Source organism: Nerophis lumbriciformis, linkage group LG30 (assembly GCF_033978685.3).
Source record: "Nerophis lumbriciformis linkage group LG30, RoL_Nlum_v2.1, whole genome shotgun sequence".
NCBI classification, from domain to species: Eukaryota; Metazoa; Chordata; class Actinopteri; order Syngnathiformes; family Syngnathidae; genus Nerophis; species Nerophis lumbriciformis.
Window position 1 is genome coordinate 24,662,587 of NC_084577.2, and position 19,336 is coordinate 24,681,922.

Below are 19,336 nucleotides of genomic sequence, written 5' to 3' on the forward strand. Positions count from 1 at the left end.
TAGATTAATGATATTGGATGAAAAACAATACCATAGAATGTCAACATACCGGTACTACCAACAACTAAAGTAGTTTTATGAAGTAATGTAATAATTAGAGATGTCCGATAATGGCTTTTTTTGCCGATATTGTCCAACTCTTAATTACCGATTCCGATATCAACCGATACCGATACATAGTCGTGGAATTAACACATTATTATGCCTAATTTTTTTTGTGATGCCCCACTGAATGCATTAAACAAAATAAATCAACTCGAATTATGGAAAAAAGTGCCAAAATGGCACTGCCATATTTATTATTGAAGTCACAAAGTGCATTATTTTTTTTAACATGCCTCAAAACAGCAGCTTGGAATTTGGGACATGCTCTCCCTGAGAGAGCATGAGGAGGTTGAGGTGGGCATGGTTGAGGTGGGGGGGGGGGGGGGGGGGGGGGTTATATTGTAGCATCCCGGAAGAGTTAGTGCTGCAAGGGGTTCTGGGTATTTGTTCTGTTGTGTTTATGTTGTGTTACGGTGCGGATGTTCTCCCGAAATGTGTTTGTCATTCTTGTCTGGTGTGGGTTCACAGTGTGGCTCATATTTGTAACAGTGTTTATACGGCCACCCTCAGTGTGACCTGTATGGCTGTTGACCAAGTATGCTTGGCATTCACTTGTGTGTGTGAAAAGCCGTAGATATTATGTGATTGGGCCGGCACGCAAAGGCAGTGCCTTTAAGGTTTATTGGCACTCTGTACTTTTCCTTACGTCCGTGTACCACTCCGTACAGCGGCATTTTTAAAAAGTCATAAATTTTACTTTTTGAAACCGATACCGATAATTTCCGATATTACATTTTAAAGCATTTATCGGCCGATAATATCGGACTGCCGATATTATCGGACATCTCTAGTAATAATAATGTACAGCAGTGGTACTTTTTTCACTAAGTACCACCTTCGAAAACATTTGGCTCTCCAAGTACCAACGTAATGACCAACATTAAAATACAAGAGTGTAGTAGGCCTAAGTATTCATTAAAAACAAGGTAGAGGTTTTAATTAACAAGTATATTTAATATTTTTTTGGCCACTGTAACATTATAAACGGTTTGAACAGTAACACTGTGTTCTTTGGCGTACCACTAGATGGAGCTCTCGTACTGAAATTTGAGAATAACTGATGTAGAGTCCTTCGAGCTGCTTCTTCGTGTTTTCATAGATAAATATCCGGCTTAAAGATATGATTTTAAACGTACTTGGCTGGTGTTAGCGACTCATTCTGCTTCAGTATGGTGCTGACAAGCTGTGCTACTTATTGTAGATGGTCAGCTCTAACTGCTTCACAAAGGCTGGGTCATGTTTTTTTGTTGATGTATTTCTTTAATTCAATCAAAATCATAGATTTTAGATTTTTTTTAATTGAGTAACAATCGTTACAAAGAAGAATCACGATTCATTCGAAAATCGATTTGTTTGTTTTTATTCTTTTTACTTTCAACTAGGGACGTCCGATAATGGCTTTCTGCTGATATCCGATATTGACCAAACCCTTAATTACCGATACCAATAACAACCGATACCGATATATAGTCGTGGAATTAACACAATGTTATGCCTAATTTGGACAACCAGGTATGGTGAAGATAAGGTCCTTTTTAAAAAAATAAAATAAGATAAATAAATTTAAAAAAAATGATTGAATAAAAAAGAAAGTAAAACAATATAAAAACAGTTACATAGAAACTAGTAATTAATGAAAATGAGTCAAATTAACTGTTAAAGGTTAGTACTATTAGTGGACCAGCAGCACGCACAATCATGTGTGCTTACGGACTGTATCCCTTGCAGACTGTATTGATATATATTGATATATAATGTAGGAACCAGAATATTAATAACAGAAAGAAACAACCCTTTTAGTGTGAATGAGTGTGAATGAGTGTAAATGGGGGAGGAAGGTTTTTTGGGTTGGTGTATTAATTGTAAGTGTATCTTGTGTTTTTTATGTTGATTTAATAAAAAAAAAAAAAAAAAAAAAAAATTAAAAAACAGATACCGATAAAAAAAACAAACGATACTGATAATTTCCGATATTACATTTTGAAGCATTTATCGTCATCTCTACTTTCAACACTTAAAAAGACTCTCCAGAGAGTGGTGAGGACGGCGGAAAAGATCATCAAGACTCCTCTTCCTCCTATCCAGGAGATCGCAAAAAGCCGCTGCCTGACCAGGGCTCAGAAAATCTGCAGAGTCTCCTCCCACCCACACCAAGGACTGTTTTCACTGCTGGACTCGAGAAAGAGGTTCCGCAGCCTCCGTAGCAGAACCTCCGGGTTCTGTAACAGCTTCTTCCCTCAGGCCGTAAGACTCTTGAACGCATCATAATGATCCTCTCAATTCCCCCCAAAAATGGATTAACTGGCTGGAATATAAAGACAATATAACATACATCCATAAACCTGGATGCATATGCAAAAGTGCAATATATTTATCTGTACAGTAATCTATCTATTTATATCTGCACCTTATTGCTTTTTTTTTAATCCTGCACTACCATGAGCTAATGCAACGAAATTTCGTTCTTATCTGTACTGTAAAGTTCAAATTTGAATGACAATAAAAAGGAAGTCTAAGTCTAAGTCTAAAAGGAGCCATATGTAATAATGTGGCCAGAAATAGTACTGCAATTACGGTCAAAATTCTGTAGTACCCTCCCCATTTCCCTGACTGAGGTTGTCAGATACGCAGCCGAATCCAGCTGGATGGACTGGGCTACTCCAAGGAATTTCAAACTTCCAAAGCCTCTTACTAGGGGTTGAGGTGCTGGGACCATAATAGCTGAATAGACAAGCGTTTTGTCAATAACAAATCCCTAACTTACACATTTTATACAGAAATGAGGCTATTTTCAGGAAGAAGTACGTCATGCCTGCGTACAATATTACAACAAATGGCAATTATATGGTTATTGTCAGTACTATCAGAAAACACAGACTAAAACAAACTACAACCAACGCTACAACCAAACTACAACTACAACCAACGCCCAAAACTAAAGAATAGACATTTTACCAAAGTATGCCTATAGGCTACACGAATGAAGAATGATTTTATGATGTGATTTGGCTGTCTTCATACGTTTCACATTGCCGTGATGACAGCCGTGATCATGTTGGAACCCATTTCCTCAGCATATTGAGAAGGAAATAGGCACTGACACTACCCATATCCACATCGGTTTTATTTGTCGAAAATATATTTTGCCCTGTCAGTTGGATTGCACATGGACATTGTCGGAGGCAGATATTTACATATATCCGAATTTAAGTGTTACTTCTTTTTATTTCATAGTCATATTTGAAAACAGCTCGTGTTTTTCCATTTGTTCTCTTTCTGTTTGTCTGCAAGTAAACTTTGGAATGTAAATAAGAGAGATAATGGGCATGTGTTTTGACTAGAGAGACTTAAGAGGGGAGAGGGTTTTGTCGGGAGGGCAGACCATCTTGGCGAAGCGATTGAATGTTCTATGCTGGACTGGTCTCAATGTATATATGCAAAGCTTTGCAAATATATTACAAAATACCTATTCTGTCTCTGGTGGTTTTTCAACTCAGCTTTAAGTGTCGTAAAGAGCTTGGGAGCGACTTGTGACTTGAATTCCCTGGGAGGAACAACTGGTCCAAAACGCAACAATTTGGGGGCTCGTCCGGGATTTGAACCCGGGACCTCTCGCACAGGCTAACGGGCATATATTTCCCCTGTTAGCCTGTATGTCGATGTGTCATTGACCCGGCTAAGCTACGCACCATCACACAAAGCATTTGTTACACGAACATACTAGCTTTGTTAGACAAGGTCATAGACTGTATTGGACAACATACTGTACATACGAAATGTCCATTTCCATTTATTACAAGTAATAAGAAAACCTAAATGCCTTACTTACCTATCAAGGAGGAAATTAGCAAGTTCGTCTCCATCTTTCAAAGGCGTCCCCGATACAAATCCTCGTTTTGTTCCTGGCTTTGTCATGAATAAGTTGAGAATCGTAACGATTTACTAAGGTCTGACATGTTTAGTAACTTTACCAGTGGCAGTAGCTTGATGAAGAGGGCGGTGCGTAACTGGCAACCTGAATGTGACACACTCGGGAACTTTCTAATTGGTCAAACAGTGGAGGCATCGAAGCGAAAACAATAACAAGATTTCGGGGCTGTAAATATGATTTTGAAATGAGCATAACAGGATGGACTACTGTTATCCATACTTGCCAACCTTGAGACCTCCGATTTCGGGAGGTGGGGGCGTGGTTGAGGGCGTGGTTAAGAGGGGAGGAGTATATTTACAGCTAGAATTCACCAAGTCAAGTATTTCATATACATATATATATATATATATATAAGAAATGCTTGACTTTCAGTGAATTCTAGGTATATATATATATATATATATATATATATATACACACACATATATATATATATATATATATATATATATATATATATATATATATATATATATATATATATATATATATATATATATATATATATAAATAAGAGAAACACTTGAATTTCAGTGTTCATTTATTTACACATACACACACACAACACTCATCTACTCATTGTTGAGTTAAGGGTTGAATTGTCCATCCTTGTTCTATTCTCTGTCACTATTTTTCTAACCATGCTGAACACCCTCTCTGATGATGCATTGATGTGTGGCACGCACAAAAGTGCTTTCATCAAAAGCACTAGATGGCAGTATTGCCCTGTTTAAGAGTGTCACAACATTGCTGTTTAGGGCAGACGAAACTGTAGACGAAAACATGACTGCTGTTGTTGTGTGTTGTTGCCGCGCTGGGAGGACGTTAATGAAACTGCCTAACAATAAACCCACATAAGAAACCAAGAACTCGCCCTCCATCATTCTACAGTTATAACGTGATTGGGCAGGCACGGTGTTTATATTGTGGGAAAGCGGACGTGAAAACAGGCTGTCGACACGTCACTCAGGTCCGCCTGAATTTCGGGAGAAAATTTGTCCCGGGAGGTTTTCGGGAGAGGCGCTGAATTTCGGGAGTCTCCCGGAAAATCCGGGAGGGTTGGCAAGTATTACTGTTATCAGTTATAGAGGTATTCGAAAATACCATGATTTATTAATGCCTTTTGACATATCAGGGGCATTTTATGATGACTTGACATGAAATTATTACATATGGCTCCTTTAAATCTCTAAATGAACTTCAGATCTATCCATCGATTATAAGATTTTTATATATTTTTTGTTTTATTCCCTTTTGTTAAAGAAAACTTAGTTTTTTTATGGCAATCACACAGAACATGCAATATTTCCCCCCAATTTTTTTGTCAAAGTAGACTATTTGATGTACAGCAGTGTTTTTCAACCTTTTTTGAGCCAAGGCACACCACCAGCAGAAATCATTAATAAACGAAACTCAGTTGATAGTAAAAAGTCGTTGTCGCAATTGTTGGATATGACTTTAAAGCATAACCAAGCATGCATCACTATAGCTCTTGTCTCAAAGTAGGTGTACTGTCACCCCCTGTCACATCACGCCCTGACTTATTTGGAATTTTTTGCTGTTTTCCTGAGTGTAGTGTTTTAGTTCTTGTCTTGCGCTCCTATTTTGGTGGCTTTCACTCTTTTTTTGGTATTTTCCTGTGGCAGTTTCATGTCTTCCTTTGCACATTTACTTGGTTTGAGCAATCGAGAAATTTCAGTTGTTTTTATCCTTCTTTGTGAGGACATTGTTGATTGTCATGTCATGTTCGGATGTACATTGTGGACGCCGTCTTTGCTCCACAGTAAGTCTTTGCTGTCGTCCAGCATTCTGTTTTTGTTTACTTTGTAGCCAATTCAGTTTTAGTTTCGTTCTGCATAGCCTTCCCTAAGCTTCAATGCCTTTTCTTAGGGGCACTCACCTTTTGTTTATTTTTAGTTTAAGCATTAGACACCTTTTTACCTGCACGCTGCCTCCCGCTGTTTCCGACATCTACAAAGCAATTAGCTACCGGCTGCCACCTACTGATATGGAAGAGTATTACACGGTTACTCTGCCGAGCTCTAGACAGCACCGACACTCAACAACAACACATCATTTGCAGACTATAATTACTGGCAGTACGGGCGGTATAGCTCGGTTGGTAGAGTGGCCGTGCCAGCAACTTGAGGTTTCCAGGTTCGATCCCCTAGTCACTGCCGTTGTGTCCTTGGGCAAGACACTTTACCCACCTGCTCCCGGTGCCACCCACACTAGGTTAAAAATGTAACTTAGATATTGGGTTTCACTATGTAAAGTGCTTTGAGTCAATAGAGAAAAGGCGCTATAATAAATATAATTCACTTCACTTCACTACTGGTTTGTAAAAAATATTTTTTACCGAAATAGGTGAAATTAGATAATCTCTCACGGCACAGTGGTTGAAAAAGACTGATGTACAGTAACTGGAGCCTTTACAAGGTCAATAATTCATAAAAATATTGATTTTGATTCATTATTATCTTTAGAGCAATTGTTCTCGTTGCATTTCACCTGTATGCTCTCCTTTTCCTTGTTTTTCTTCCATGTAATAGTATTCTTAGAATGTGTACTTTGGACACCTCTGCATTAGGGCATCCCGAAAACTCGTAAATTGGGCCACTCGTACCCGATATTTCCCGCATCTACTTGTTTTCAGCGATCAAGAATATTTCAGTTGTTTTTATCCTTCTTTGTGGGGACATTGTTGATTGTCATGTCATGTTCGGATTTACCTTGTGGACGCCGTCTTTGCTCCACAGTAAATCTTTGCTGTCGTCCAGCATTCTGTTTTTGTTTACTTTGTAGCCAGTTCAGTTTTAGTTTCGTTCCGCATAGCCTTCCCTAAGCTTCAATGGCTTTTCTTAGGGGCACTCACCTTTTGTTTATTTTTGGTTTAAGCATTAAGACATCTTTTTACCTAAACGCTGTTTCCGACATCTACAAAGCAATTAGCTACCGGCTGCCACCTACTGATATGGAAGTGTATTACATGGTTACTCTGCCGAGCTCTCGACAGCACCGACACTCAACAACAACTCATCATTTGCAGACTATAATTACTGGTTTGCAAAAAATATTTTTAACCTAAATAGGTGAAATTAGATAATCTCTCACGGCACACCGGACTGTATCTCACGGCACAGTGGTTGAAAAAGACTGATGTACAGTAACTGGAGCCTTCACAAGGTCAATAATTCATAAAAATATTGATTTTGATTCATTATTATCTTTAGAGCAATTGTTCTTGTTACATTTTACCTGTATGCTCTCCCATTCCTTTTTCTTCTTCCATGTAATAGTATTCTTAGAATGTGTACTTTGGACACCTCTGCATTAGTGTATCCCGAAAAACTCGTAAATTGGGCCACTCGTACCCGATATTTCCCGCATCTACTTGTTTTCAGCGATCAAGAATATTTCAGTTGTTTTTATCCTTCTTTGTGGGGACATTGTTGATTGTCATGCCATGTTCGGATTTACCTTGTGGACGCCGTCTTTGCTCCACAGTAAGTCTTTGCTGTCGTCCAGCATTCTGTTTTTGTTTACTTTGTAGCCAGTTCAGTTTTAGTTTCGTTCTGCATAGCCTTCCCTAAGCTTCAATGGCTTTTCTTAGGGGCACTCACCTTTTGTTTGCTTTTGGTTTAAGCATTAGACATCTTTTTACCTAAACGCTGTTTCCGACATCTACAAAGCAATTAGCTACCTGCTGCCACCTACTGATATGGAAGTGTATTACATGGTTACTCTGCCGAGCTCTCGACAGCACCGACACTCAACAACAACTCATCATTTGCAGACTATAATTACCGGTACTGGTAACTGAGCAATTGTTCTCGTTACATTTTACCTGTATGCTCTCCTACAGTAACTGGAGCCTTTACAAGGTCAATAATTCATAAAAATATTGATTTTGATTCATTATTATCCTTAGAGCAATTGTTCTCGTTACATTTTACCTGTATGCTCTCCTACAGTAACTGGAGCCTTTACAAGGTCAATAATTCATAAAAATATTGATTTTGATTCATTGTTATCCTTAGAGCAATTGTTCTCGTTACATTTTACCTGTATGCTCTCCTACAGTAACTGGAGCCTTTACAAGGTCAATAATTCATAAAAATATTGATTTTGATTCATTATTATCCTTAGAGCAATTGTTCTCGTTACATTTTACCTGTATGCTCTCCTACAGTAACTGGAGCCTTTACAAGGTCAATAATTCATAAAAATATTGATTTTGATTCATTGTTATCCTTAGAGCAATTGTTCTCGTTACATTTTACCTGTATGCTCTCCTACAGTAACTAGAGCCTTTACAAGGTCAATAATTCATAAAAATATTGATTTTGATTCATTATTGTCCTTAGAGCAATTGTTCTCGTTACATTTTACCTGTATGCTCTCCTACAGTAACTGGAGCCTTTACAAGGTCAATAATTCATAAAAATATTGATTTTGATTCATTGTTATCCTTAGAGCAATTCTTCTCGTTACATTTTACCTGTATGCTCTCCTACAGTAACTAGAGCCTTTACAAGGTCAATAATTCATAAAAATATTGATTTTGATTCATTATTATCCTTAGAGCAATTGTTCTCGTTACATTTTACCTGTATGCTCTCCTACAGTAACTGGAGCCTTTACAAGGTCAATAATTCATAAAAATATTGATTTTGATTCATTATTATCCTTAGAGCAATTGTTCTCGTTACATTTTACCTGTATGCTCTCCTACAGTAACTGGAGCCTTTACAAGGTCAATAATTCATAAAAATATTGATTTTGATTCATTGTTATCCTTAGAGCAATTGTTCTCGTTACATTTTACCTGTATGCTCTCCTACAGTAACTGGAGCCTTTACAAGGTCAATAATTCATAAAAATATTGATTTTGATTCATTATTATCCTTAGAGCAATTGTTCTCGTTACATTTTACCTGTATGCTCTCCTACAGTAACTGGAGCCTTTACAAGGTCAATAATTCATAAAAATATTGATTTTGATTCATTGTTATCCTTAGAGCAATTGTTCTCGTTACATTTTACCTGTATGCTCTCCTACAGTAACTAGAGCCTTTACAAGGTCAATAATTCATAAAAATATTGATTTTGATTCATTGTTATCCTTAGAGCAATTGTTCTCGTTACATTTTACCTGTATGCTCTCCTACAGTAACTGGAGCCTTTACATGGTCAATAATTCATAAAAATATTGATTTTGATTCATTATTATCCTTAGAGCAATTGTTCTCGTTACATTTTACCTGTATGCTCTCCTACAGTAACTGGAGCCTTTACAAGGTCAATAATTCATAAAAATATTGATTTTGATTCATTGTTATCCTTAGAGCAATTGTTCTCGTTACATTTTACCTGTATGCTCTCCTACAGTAACTAGAGCCTTTACAAGGTCAATAATTCATAAAAATATTGATTCATTATTATCCTTAGAGCAATTGTTCTCGTTACATTTTACCTGTATGCTCTCCTACAGTAACTAGAGCCTTTACAAGGTCAATAATTCATAAAAATATTGATTTTGATTCATTATTATCCTTAGAGCAATTGTTCTGGTTACATTTTACCTGTATGCTCTCCTACAGTAACTAGAGCCTTTACAAGGTCAATAATTCATAAAAATATTGATTTTGATTCATTATTATCCTTAGAGCAATTGTTCTCGTTACATTTTACCTGTATGCTCACCTATTCCTTTTTTTTTTTCATGTACCGTATTTTTCGGACTATAAGTGTCATGTCTGTGTAATAGTCATGTTTTGTTTAGTTTCTGGCTTTCCACTCCCTTGTCTTGTTTGCATGATTACCCATTAGTTTCACCTGTTCCACGTTTGGACTCATTGTGCACTCTTGTCACCATAGCAACCATTAGTTTTCACCTGTCACGTCACGCACCTGTTTCACGTTTTGAGTCATGCACCTGTTTTCGTTAATCATGTCTGTGTTATTTAAGCTTTTCATTTTCTGTTGTTCGTCCTGACGACATCCCCGTAGTCCTACCCTTGTCACACTCTGTCCACCTCTGCGCACTTCATGTCCATGCCAAGTAAGTTTTGTTTATTATTGCCACAGTTAGTGTTTTTTGTTGTTCATAGTTTTTTGCCCCCGTGCAAGTCTTCTGTTTTCGTTAGTCAAGTTTGTACATCCGCCTTGAGCGCGCCTTTTGTTTGATCCTTTCTTTGTAGTTATAGTGTTAAAATAAATAATGTCTTCACCTTCAAGCCATGACTGGTCCAAATGTTCATTTGCACCACGGGAGAACAAACCACGCCAAAGTCCAAGTCTTGACAATAAGTCGCAGTTTTTTTCATAGTTTGGCCGGGCTCCAGTGCGACTTATATATGTTTTTTTCCTTTTTGATTATGCATTTTTGGCAGGTGCGACTTATACTCCGAAAAATACGGTAATAGTATTCTTAGAATGTGCACTTCGGACACCTCTGCATTAGCGTATCCCGAAAAACTCAAAAAATGGGCCACTCGTACCCCCAAGGTACCACTGCATAACTTCCAGTCCTTAAATAGATGCTTTCGTTTTTAAAGTTTTTTTGGTATACTGTCCTATATTCAGAAAAGAGTGTAGCTGTTTGTAATATACGTGCCTGCTGCGTGGTAGCGAGGCAGTACTCGGCGGTGCTGAGGATGCTGCAGATGAGACACAGCTCGTCGACGGTGAACTTGGTCGTTTCCGAGCCTTCCTTCTCTTTCAGCAGACTGCTGATTGTCAGACCCACGCTGTTACTGCTCGACCTGCGGCGAGAGGCAGAAAGGCGGTTGCAGGAAAACGTGACTAGGCGGGGAGAGGCGACAAAGCAGTGTTGTCTTTATTTTAAAGCCGCTGCATGGTTTGAACTCCTATATTCACACCAGGGCCATCAAATATGCTTTTCAATTACCCCGAAGAGGCAGAGGGACTCCGGATATTGTGCATGAAGAATAACAAGCAAATAAAAAGTGTGGGGATGCTGCAGCGGCAAGCTGGCCATTAATAAAGCAAAGAAAGTGCTGTGATCAAACAAGCTATATTTCAAGCAACTCTCAGGAACTTGAAAAAAAAAAAACCCTCGCAAAATTAGGTCATAACTCACCGCATCGGGCAAGTTTGAAAGTAAACAAGAGTTGAGTCGGAGTGCCGCTGGGAGCGTGTTTAAGTGATCACATATGGCGGACAACATGGCGTATGGGAGCATGTGTTTAATTAGCACACACACCAGAAATAGAGACGGCATAATTGTGTACTTGACAGTGACCATTCTGATGCAAGTGACAGGACTGCTGCGTAACTCCAACCTACAACAACCGCACATGTTGCAACACAACAGCGTAAAGCCGTACGTACCACAACATTAGGCGACAGCGCAAGTGACGGACACAAAGGGAGTGACGGCAGACTTACTTTCATTTAGTTTGACAAATTTGTGCTTTATGCTGTAAAGTTGTAGTGTTGTGGCGTCTCTATTTGTAGTGACTTTTGCTATCGTATTTCGGCTCCAAGTTGTTGTGTTGTAGCATAAAGTTGTTGTGGCTGAAATATGTTGTTGTGTTGTGTCTGAAAGTTGTTGTCTTGTGGTGTAAAATTGTTGTCTTGTGGCTAAAAGTTGTTTTTGTGTTGTGGCTAAAAGTTGTTTTTGTGTTGTGGATAAAAGTTGTTTTTGTGTTGTGGCTGACAGTTGTTGTGGTGTACAGTTGTGTTGTGAAGTTGTTGTGGCAGAAAGTTGTGTTGTGGCATCTGCTGTGACTTCTGCAATTGTGTTGTGGCCTTATGCTTATGTGATGTTTGCATTTGTTGTGGCTTTTTCAATTGTGAAGTGGCTTAAAAATGTTGTGGCTTCATAATGTTGTGTTGTGACTTTTGCAATTGTGTTGTGGCTTAAAGTTGTTGTGTGGCAGCTTTATGCTGTTGTGTTGTGACTTAAAGTTGTGTTGCGGCTTTATGCTGTTGTATTGCGGCTTTATGCTGTAGTGTTGCGGCCTAATTCTGTTGTGTTGCGGCCTTATGCTGTAGTGTTGCGGCCTTATGCTGTAGTGTTGCGGCCTTATGCTGTAGTGTTGCGGCGTTATGAGGTAGTGTTGCGGCTTTATGCTGTAGCGTTGCGGCTTTATGCTGTTGCGTTGCGGCTTTATGCTGTTGCGTTGCGGCTTTATGCTGCTGCGTTGCGGCTTTATGCTGCTGCGTTGCGGCTTTATGCTGCAGTGTTGCGGCTTTATGCTGCTGTGTTGCGGCTTTATGCTGTGGTATTGCGGCTTTATGCTGTTGTGTTGTGACTTAAAGTTGTGTTGTGGCTTTATGCTGTAGTGTTGCCGCCTTATGCTGTCGTGTTGCCGCCTTATGCTGTCGTGTTGCCGCCTTATGCTCTAGTGTTGCGGCTTTATGCTGTTGTATTGTGGCTATATGCTGTCGTGTTGCGGCCTAATGCTGTTGTGTTGCGGCCTTATGCTGTAGTGTTGCGGCCTTATGCTGTAGTGTTGCGGCTTTATGCTGTAGTGCTGCGGCGTTATGCTGTAGTGTTGCGGCGTTATGCTGTAGTGTTGCGGCTTTATGAGGTAGTGTTGCGGCTTTATGCTGTTGCGTTGCGGCTTTATGCTGTTGCGTTGCGGCTTTATGCTGTTGCGTTGCGGCTTTATGCTGCTGCGTTGCGGCTTTATGCTGCGGTGTTGCGGCTTTATGCTGCTGTGTTGCGGCTTTATGCTGTTGTGTTGCGGCTTTATGCTGTTGTGTTGCGGCTTTATGCTGTTGCGTTGCGACTTTATGCTGTAGTGTTGCGACTTTATGCTGTAGTGTTGCGGCTTTATGCTGTAGCGTTGCGGCTTTATGCTGTAGCGTTGCGGCTTTATGCTGTTGTGTTGTGACTTAAAGTTGTGTTGTGCCTTTATGCTGTAGTGTTGCCGCCTTATGCTGTCGTGTTGCCGTCTTATGCTGTCATGTTGCGGCTTTATGCTGTAGTGTTGCGGCTTTATGCTGTTGTGTTGCGGCTTTATGCTGTAGTGTTGCGGCTTTATGCTGTTGTGTTGTGACTTAAAGTTGTGTTGTGCCTTTATGCTGTAGTGTTGCCGCCTTATGCTGTCGTGTTGCGGCTTTATGCTGTAGTGTTGCGGCTTTATGCTGTTGCGTTGCGGCTTTATGCTGTAGCGTTGCGGCTTTATGCTGTTGCGTTGCGGCTTCATGCTGTTGCGTTGCGGCTTTATGCTGTTGCGTTGCGGCTTTATGCTGTTGCGTTGCGGCTTTATGCTGCTGCGTTGCGGCTTTATGCTGCGGTGTTGCGGCTTTATGCTGCTGTGTTGCGGCTTTATGCTGCTGTGTTGCGGCTTTATGCTGCGGTGTTGCGGCTTTATGCTGCTGTGTTGCGGCTTTATGCTGTTGTGTTGCCGCCTTATGCTGTCGTGTTGCCGCCTTATGCTGTCGTGTTGCCGCCTTATGCTGTCGTGTTGCCGCCTTATGCTGTCGTGTTGCGGCTTTATGCTGTAGTGTTGCGGCGTTATGCTGTAGTGTTGCGGCGTTATGCTGTAGCGTTGCGGCTTTATGCTGTTGCGTTGCGGCTTTATGCTGCGGTGTTGAGGCTTTATGCTGTTGTGTTGTGACTTCAAGTTGTGTTGTGGCTTTATGCTGTAGTGTTGCGGCTTTATGCTGTTGTGTTGCGGCTTTGTGCAATAATGTTGTGACTTAAAGTTGCGTCGTCGCTTTATGCTGTTGTGTTTGCATTTCTTATGGCTTTCGCAATTGCGTCGTGGCTTTATGCTGCTGTGATGTGACCTGAAGTTGTGTTGTGGCTTTAGAAATTGTGTTGTGACATAAGGATGTCATGTTGTAGCTTTATGCTGTTGTGTGGCGGATTTATGCAATTATGTGGTGACCTAAAGTTGTGTTGTGGCTTAAAGTTGTTGTGTTGTGGCCTCATGCTTATGTGATGTTTGCATTTGTTGTGGCTTTTTCAATTGTGAAGTGGCTTAAAAATGTTGTGGCTTCATAATGTTGTGTTGTGGCGTTTGCATTTGTTGTGGCTTTTGCAATTGTGTTGTGGCTTAAAGTTGGTGTGCTGCGGCTTTATACTGTTGTGTTGCGGCTTTGTGCAATAATGTTGTGACTTAAAGTTGCGTCGTCGCTTTATGCTTTTGTGTTTGCATTTCTTATGGCTTTCGCAATTGCGTCGTGGCTTTATGCTGCTGTGTTGTGGCACAAAGTGGTTGTGTTGTGTCGTTCGCATTCGTTGTACGTACCGCATACTGCGGCCCATTTCAAACACAACACGTGACTTTTCAAGTTCCTAACTGCTTATTAAACCACACCAGAAGAAACACCAACGTGTGTGTGTGTGTGTGTTACATCCTTCTGTTGGTTCCTTACTTCGGCAGGTTACCAGAGAGGATCTTCCAGGCGTACTCCCTCAGGAACTTCTGGAAGATGGTGGTGAGGGCGATCATGGGCTCCCCAGTGCTTAACTGGGAGCATTGGACCATGCACTTCTTGTAATAGACAAAGAGGTCGGCGCAGCTTGGAAGCACGGCACCGCCCTCCTCCGTGCCAATCTTGGGTGGGCCCTGTGCTCGGAAGTCAGCCACAAACCTATCAATCAGTTCCCCGAGGTTCCTGCAACGCCGAAAAGAATGAATGGGTTATAAATATATCAGAGCGGACTGCACTTAAACTGTATTCCAAGTGTCAGCTGGATGAATATTACCCTTCAGCGCTGACAAACACCTGCATTTAAACACAGCACTTTGTGCAGACATCACTGCTGCCTGGGGGAGGGACTGACTTTTTGGGAACAACAGAAGGATAGCGGCTGTGACAGAGGGAGGCTAAAAAAAAAAAAATGTGGAAAGGAGCAAAAAGAAGAACGCACACAACACAAACCGGAGGAGGAGTAGACTTAAAGGAGGGCACCAGCAGGAAAAAAAATAAAAATGAAGAGGTGGGGATGAAAATGAGAGCAGCTGCTGAGACGGCACTTTTTCAACCTCTCTCGCTCTCTCAGCGTCTGTGGTTCTGCAGTTAATGGGAAACATTTCTGCCACAGCCGAGTCAGTGGCATGTTCAGAACCCAGAGATGGAAAGACAGACGAGCCAGAAAGGTGGAGAAGGAGGGACTTTACAATACAAAATTGGAAAAAAAAGAAAAAAAAGAAACAGTCACTGGTAGAGATGTCCGATAATATCGGGCTGCCGATATTATCGGCCGATAAATGCTTTAAAATGTAAGATTGGAAATTATCGGTATTGGTTTCAAAAAGTAAAATGTATGACTTTTTAAAACGCCACTGTGTACACAGACGTAGGGAGAAGTACAGAGCGCCAATAAACCTTAAAGCATACCTGCCAACTTTTGAAATCAGAAAAACCTAGTAGCCAGGGTCCAGGGGCCGCAGGCCCCAGTAGGTCCAGGACAAAGTCCTGGTGGGGGGTTCAGGCTTCGCCCCCCGACGCAAAATGATTATTAGCATTCAGACAGGTTAAAATGTTGCTAAAACCATCACTTTTCTATCAGTCACAGTGACTTTTCAAAACAAAAATATTACAGCAAAAATCATATGGGTTGATTGACATGTTTATTCTGTAAGCTAATTTCAATAGTTTGAAATTATTTTGACAGTTAATGCCAGTTATCCTGTCAACCTTTCACAAGACTTCAATTTGTTAATTGAAAGTATAAACAGTATAAACACTTTTTACAGTAAACAAATGGTAAAACAGTACTAAACAATTCCATTTAAAAAAAAATTGGTGTCATTATTAACTTTCTGTCCAAGCTTGTATAATCTACTGCCTTGTTCAATTGTAAAAAATATTCTGTGCCTAAAATTCACATTTCTATCACAATTATCATACTGTAAACATGGTAAGCTAACTTCATTCAAATTAATAGACCTGTCAATAGCATGGAATTACAATTCAAATGTAGTTTTTTTGTAAGCCTTTCAAAAGAATTCAAAATATGAAAAATTAATGAAAATTAATTTAAGCCATCAGACACTTGAAAAGTGGCACATCACATCTCTAATGTAATCATTTTAACTTTTCAACAGAAATAGCACTGCAAAAATATTAAGGACATACTTCTGTATTTTGGTAGTTATGCTGTCAACATTTAACAAGATTTCTTCAACTTGGACTTGAAAGCATAAATAGTATAAACACTTTTAACAGTATAACAGTACTAAACAATTCCAATGGATAACATTGGTGTCATTACCTTTTTGTGGCTAAAATCCGAAAAACGTTGAAAGTTTTCCACTTGTATCGCTAGCAACGGCATTAGACTTGTGTTCTTTTGTCCCAACGTGGTCTTTTACATCGCTAATTCCTCCGTGTCCGATTGAAAAATCTTGTCTGCACAAGGTGCAATTCGCGTAGTTTTCACCCTTTTTGGAACGGATAATTATTCCCGGATAGGCTTTTGAATATTCTTCACGGAATGACTGCAGTTTTCTTTTCGGTTTAAGACTCGTTTGCGATTTTTCTCCGGCTGATTCCATGATCGTTCGCTCGTTTGGAAACAATGGCAACAGGTGCCTCGTGCTTGGCAGCGGTGCTATAAATAGCCTCGCGCATTTAAAAAAAATGTTTTTTTAAATTAATGAAAAACCGTATTTTTTATCACTGCAACCGTAACCCGGAATAGGTTGATGAAAACCGTACTAATTACGGGAAAACCGGAGTAGTTGGCAGGTATGCTTAAAGGCACTGCCTTTGCGTGCCGGCCCAATCACATAATACCTACAACTTTTCACACACACAAGTGAATGCAATGCATACTTGGTCAACAGCCATACAGGTCACACTGAGGGTGGCCGTATAAACAACTTTAACACGGTTACAAATATGCGCCGCACTGTGAACCCACACCAAACAAGAATGACAAACACATTATGGTCACACCTTCTCATTCAATGCGTATTCTTTATTTCCGTGACTATTTACATTGTAGATTGTCACTGAAGCCATCTAAACTATGAATGAACACATGTGGAGTTATGTACTAAACAACACGTGTTTTATATTCGAGTTTCTTCCAAATAGCCACCCTTTGCTGTAATGACTTTTTTTGCACACTCTCGATGAGCTTCAAGAGGTAGTCACCTGAAATGGTTTTCACTTCACAGGTGTGCTTGAAGCTCATCGAAAGAATGCCAAGAGTGTGCAGAACTGTAATCAGAGCAAAGGGTGGCTATTTTGAAGAAACTAGAATATAAAATCAATCAATCAATCAATCAATGTTTATTTATATAGCCCTAAATCACAAGTGTCTCAAAGGGCTGCACAAGCCACAACGACATCTTCGGTACAAAGCCCACATAAAACATCCATCCATTTCATACTGCTTGTCCCCTATGGGGTACATAACTCCACATGTGTTCATTCATAGTTTTGATGCCTTCAGTGACAATCTCCAATGTAAATAGTAGAGATTGACACTGAGGGTGGCCGTATAAACAACTTTAACACTGTTACAAATATGCGCCACACTGTGAACCCGCACCAAACAAGAATGACAAACACATTTCGGGAGAACATCCGCACCGTAACACAACATAAACACAACAGAACAAATACCCAGAACCCCGTGCAGCACTAACTCTTCCGGGACGCTACAATATACACCCCCGCTACCTCCTCCCTCCCACCTCAACCTCCTCATGCTCTCTCAGGGAGAGCATGTCCCAAATTCCAAGCTGCTGTTTTGAGGCATGTTAAAAAAAAATAATGCACTTTGTGACTTCAATAATGAATATGGCAGTGCCATGTTGGCATTTTTTTCCATAACTTGATTTGATTTATTTTGGAAAACCTTGTTACATTGTTTAATGCATCCAGCGCGGCATCACAACAAAATTAGGCATAATAATGTGTTAATTCCACGACTGTATATAACGGTATCGGTTGATATCGGAATCAGTAATTACGAGTTGGACAATATCGGAATATCGGATATCGGCAAAAAAGCCATTATCGGACATCTCTAGTCAATGGTTACAAGTTCAGTGGGTCGAGCTTATCGTTAATTCCGGACTATAAGTCGCTACTGTTTTCCTACGCGTTAAATCCTGCGGCTAATTTATGCATTTGTCTTTGCTAAAGACCATAATGTTTTGTGTTCAAAAGTTTTCATTAAAACCAAGCAGAAACACTGGAATGGTGTGTTATTGTTTGTGCTATGGCATTATTTTTTGGACGAGCCCGCTTCCTGTTGTAATGCCTTGAACCGGAAGTAAAACTGTCCAAAGCGTTTCTGCTCGAAAGGATTCTTCATTCATCACTCCAAGAACGATTGTACGTTTTACAATATAACTAAAACAATTCGTACTTACTAAACCGTCCTATGTGCGATGTCTGTAGGAGTGTTTTCATGCATGTTTGTACGTGCTTTCCTAATGTAAAGTGTCTGTGTTAGAATTATTGACTTACAAGGGCATTCTTTTTGTATTGTTTCAGTTTCGTAAATTCACCAAAATGTCACCGTGGACTTACTAAGTCTGTTTAGCTGATTGGAGAGCTAACTTCCGCAGCTAGTGGGTCCATGACAATGACTTCTGTTTTGTTTGATCAGCCGTTTTACTGCCATGTTACAGGCACCATTTGGAAACAATTAAAGGTATGTAAAAAAACATTTAAATTTTTTTTGTGTGTAAATAGCTCATTTCACAATGTATATATTTTCGGCTTATAGTCCGGTGCGGCTAACATGTGGCAACATATTTTTTTCTTGTAAAATTTGGTGGGTGCGTCTTATATACCAGTGCACTCAATAGTCTGGAAAATACGGTATTTTTTGCCTCACCCTTCTCTTAAAGCGTGAGTGAAGAATGAACTGGTAAGTCCGAAAGAGAAATACATGATACAGTATAATCTGCTCACGGACGCTACCTGGTGGTTGTTTGGGCACACTGCAACTAGTCCTGGATAGTCCCACTCCTTAATACTTCGGTCACACGCAGGATTCTCACAGGAACTAACCCAGACCTACATAGTGTGTGTACTGTATGCAAAAAAAATGTGGTTTTGTCCTGCTCACTTGTCTTGGGATTCTATGTAGACATACAGATGAGGTTCGAAGCACTTGGAGACGATGCCGTGGAAAGGATTCTCAGGAGCTTTGGGTTTTCTGGGCTACAGGAATGGAAGAAAAAAAAAAAGGGCATTAAAAAAAACAACATTTTATTAGAGCTTGGCGGTCAAAAGGTCACAACTTTATCGTAGAGCAGTGGGTTCTTAAATTAAAATGTATCTAGCTAGCCTGTAAAAAAAACCCCATCCATAGTTATGATTAAAAAAAAACCTGGCAGCTCA

General features: G+C 39.9%; 1 protein-coding gene across 1 annotated transcript in view; it reads right to left on the bottom strand.

Annotated features, from left to right (window-relative positions):
* Window positions 1-19,336, bottom strand: part of vps53 (VPS53 subunit of GARP complex) — a 143,568-nt gene that overhangs the window by 37,285 nt on the left and 86,947 nt on the right. The window contains exons 13-15 of the mRNA XM_061925839.1: window positions 19,062-19,156; window positions 14,396-14,638; window positions 10,656-10,803 (exon numbers count right to left, since the gene is read on the bottom strand). Of these exons, the coding sequence (XP_061781823.1) occupies window positions 10,656-10,803; window positions 14,396-14,638; window positions 19,062-19,156 (486 nt within the window). The remainder of the gene's footprint in view (window positions 1-10,655; window positions 10,804-14,395; window positions 14,639-19,061; window positions 19,157-19,336) is intronic.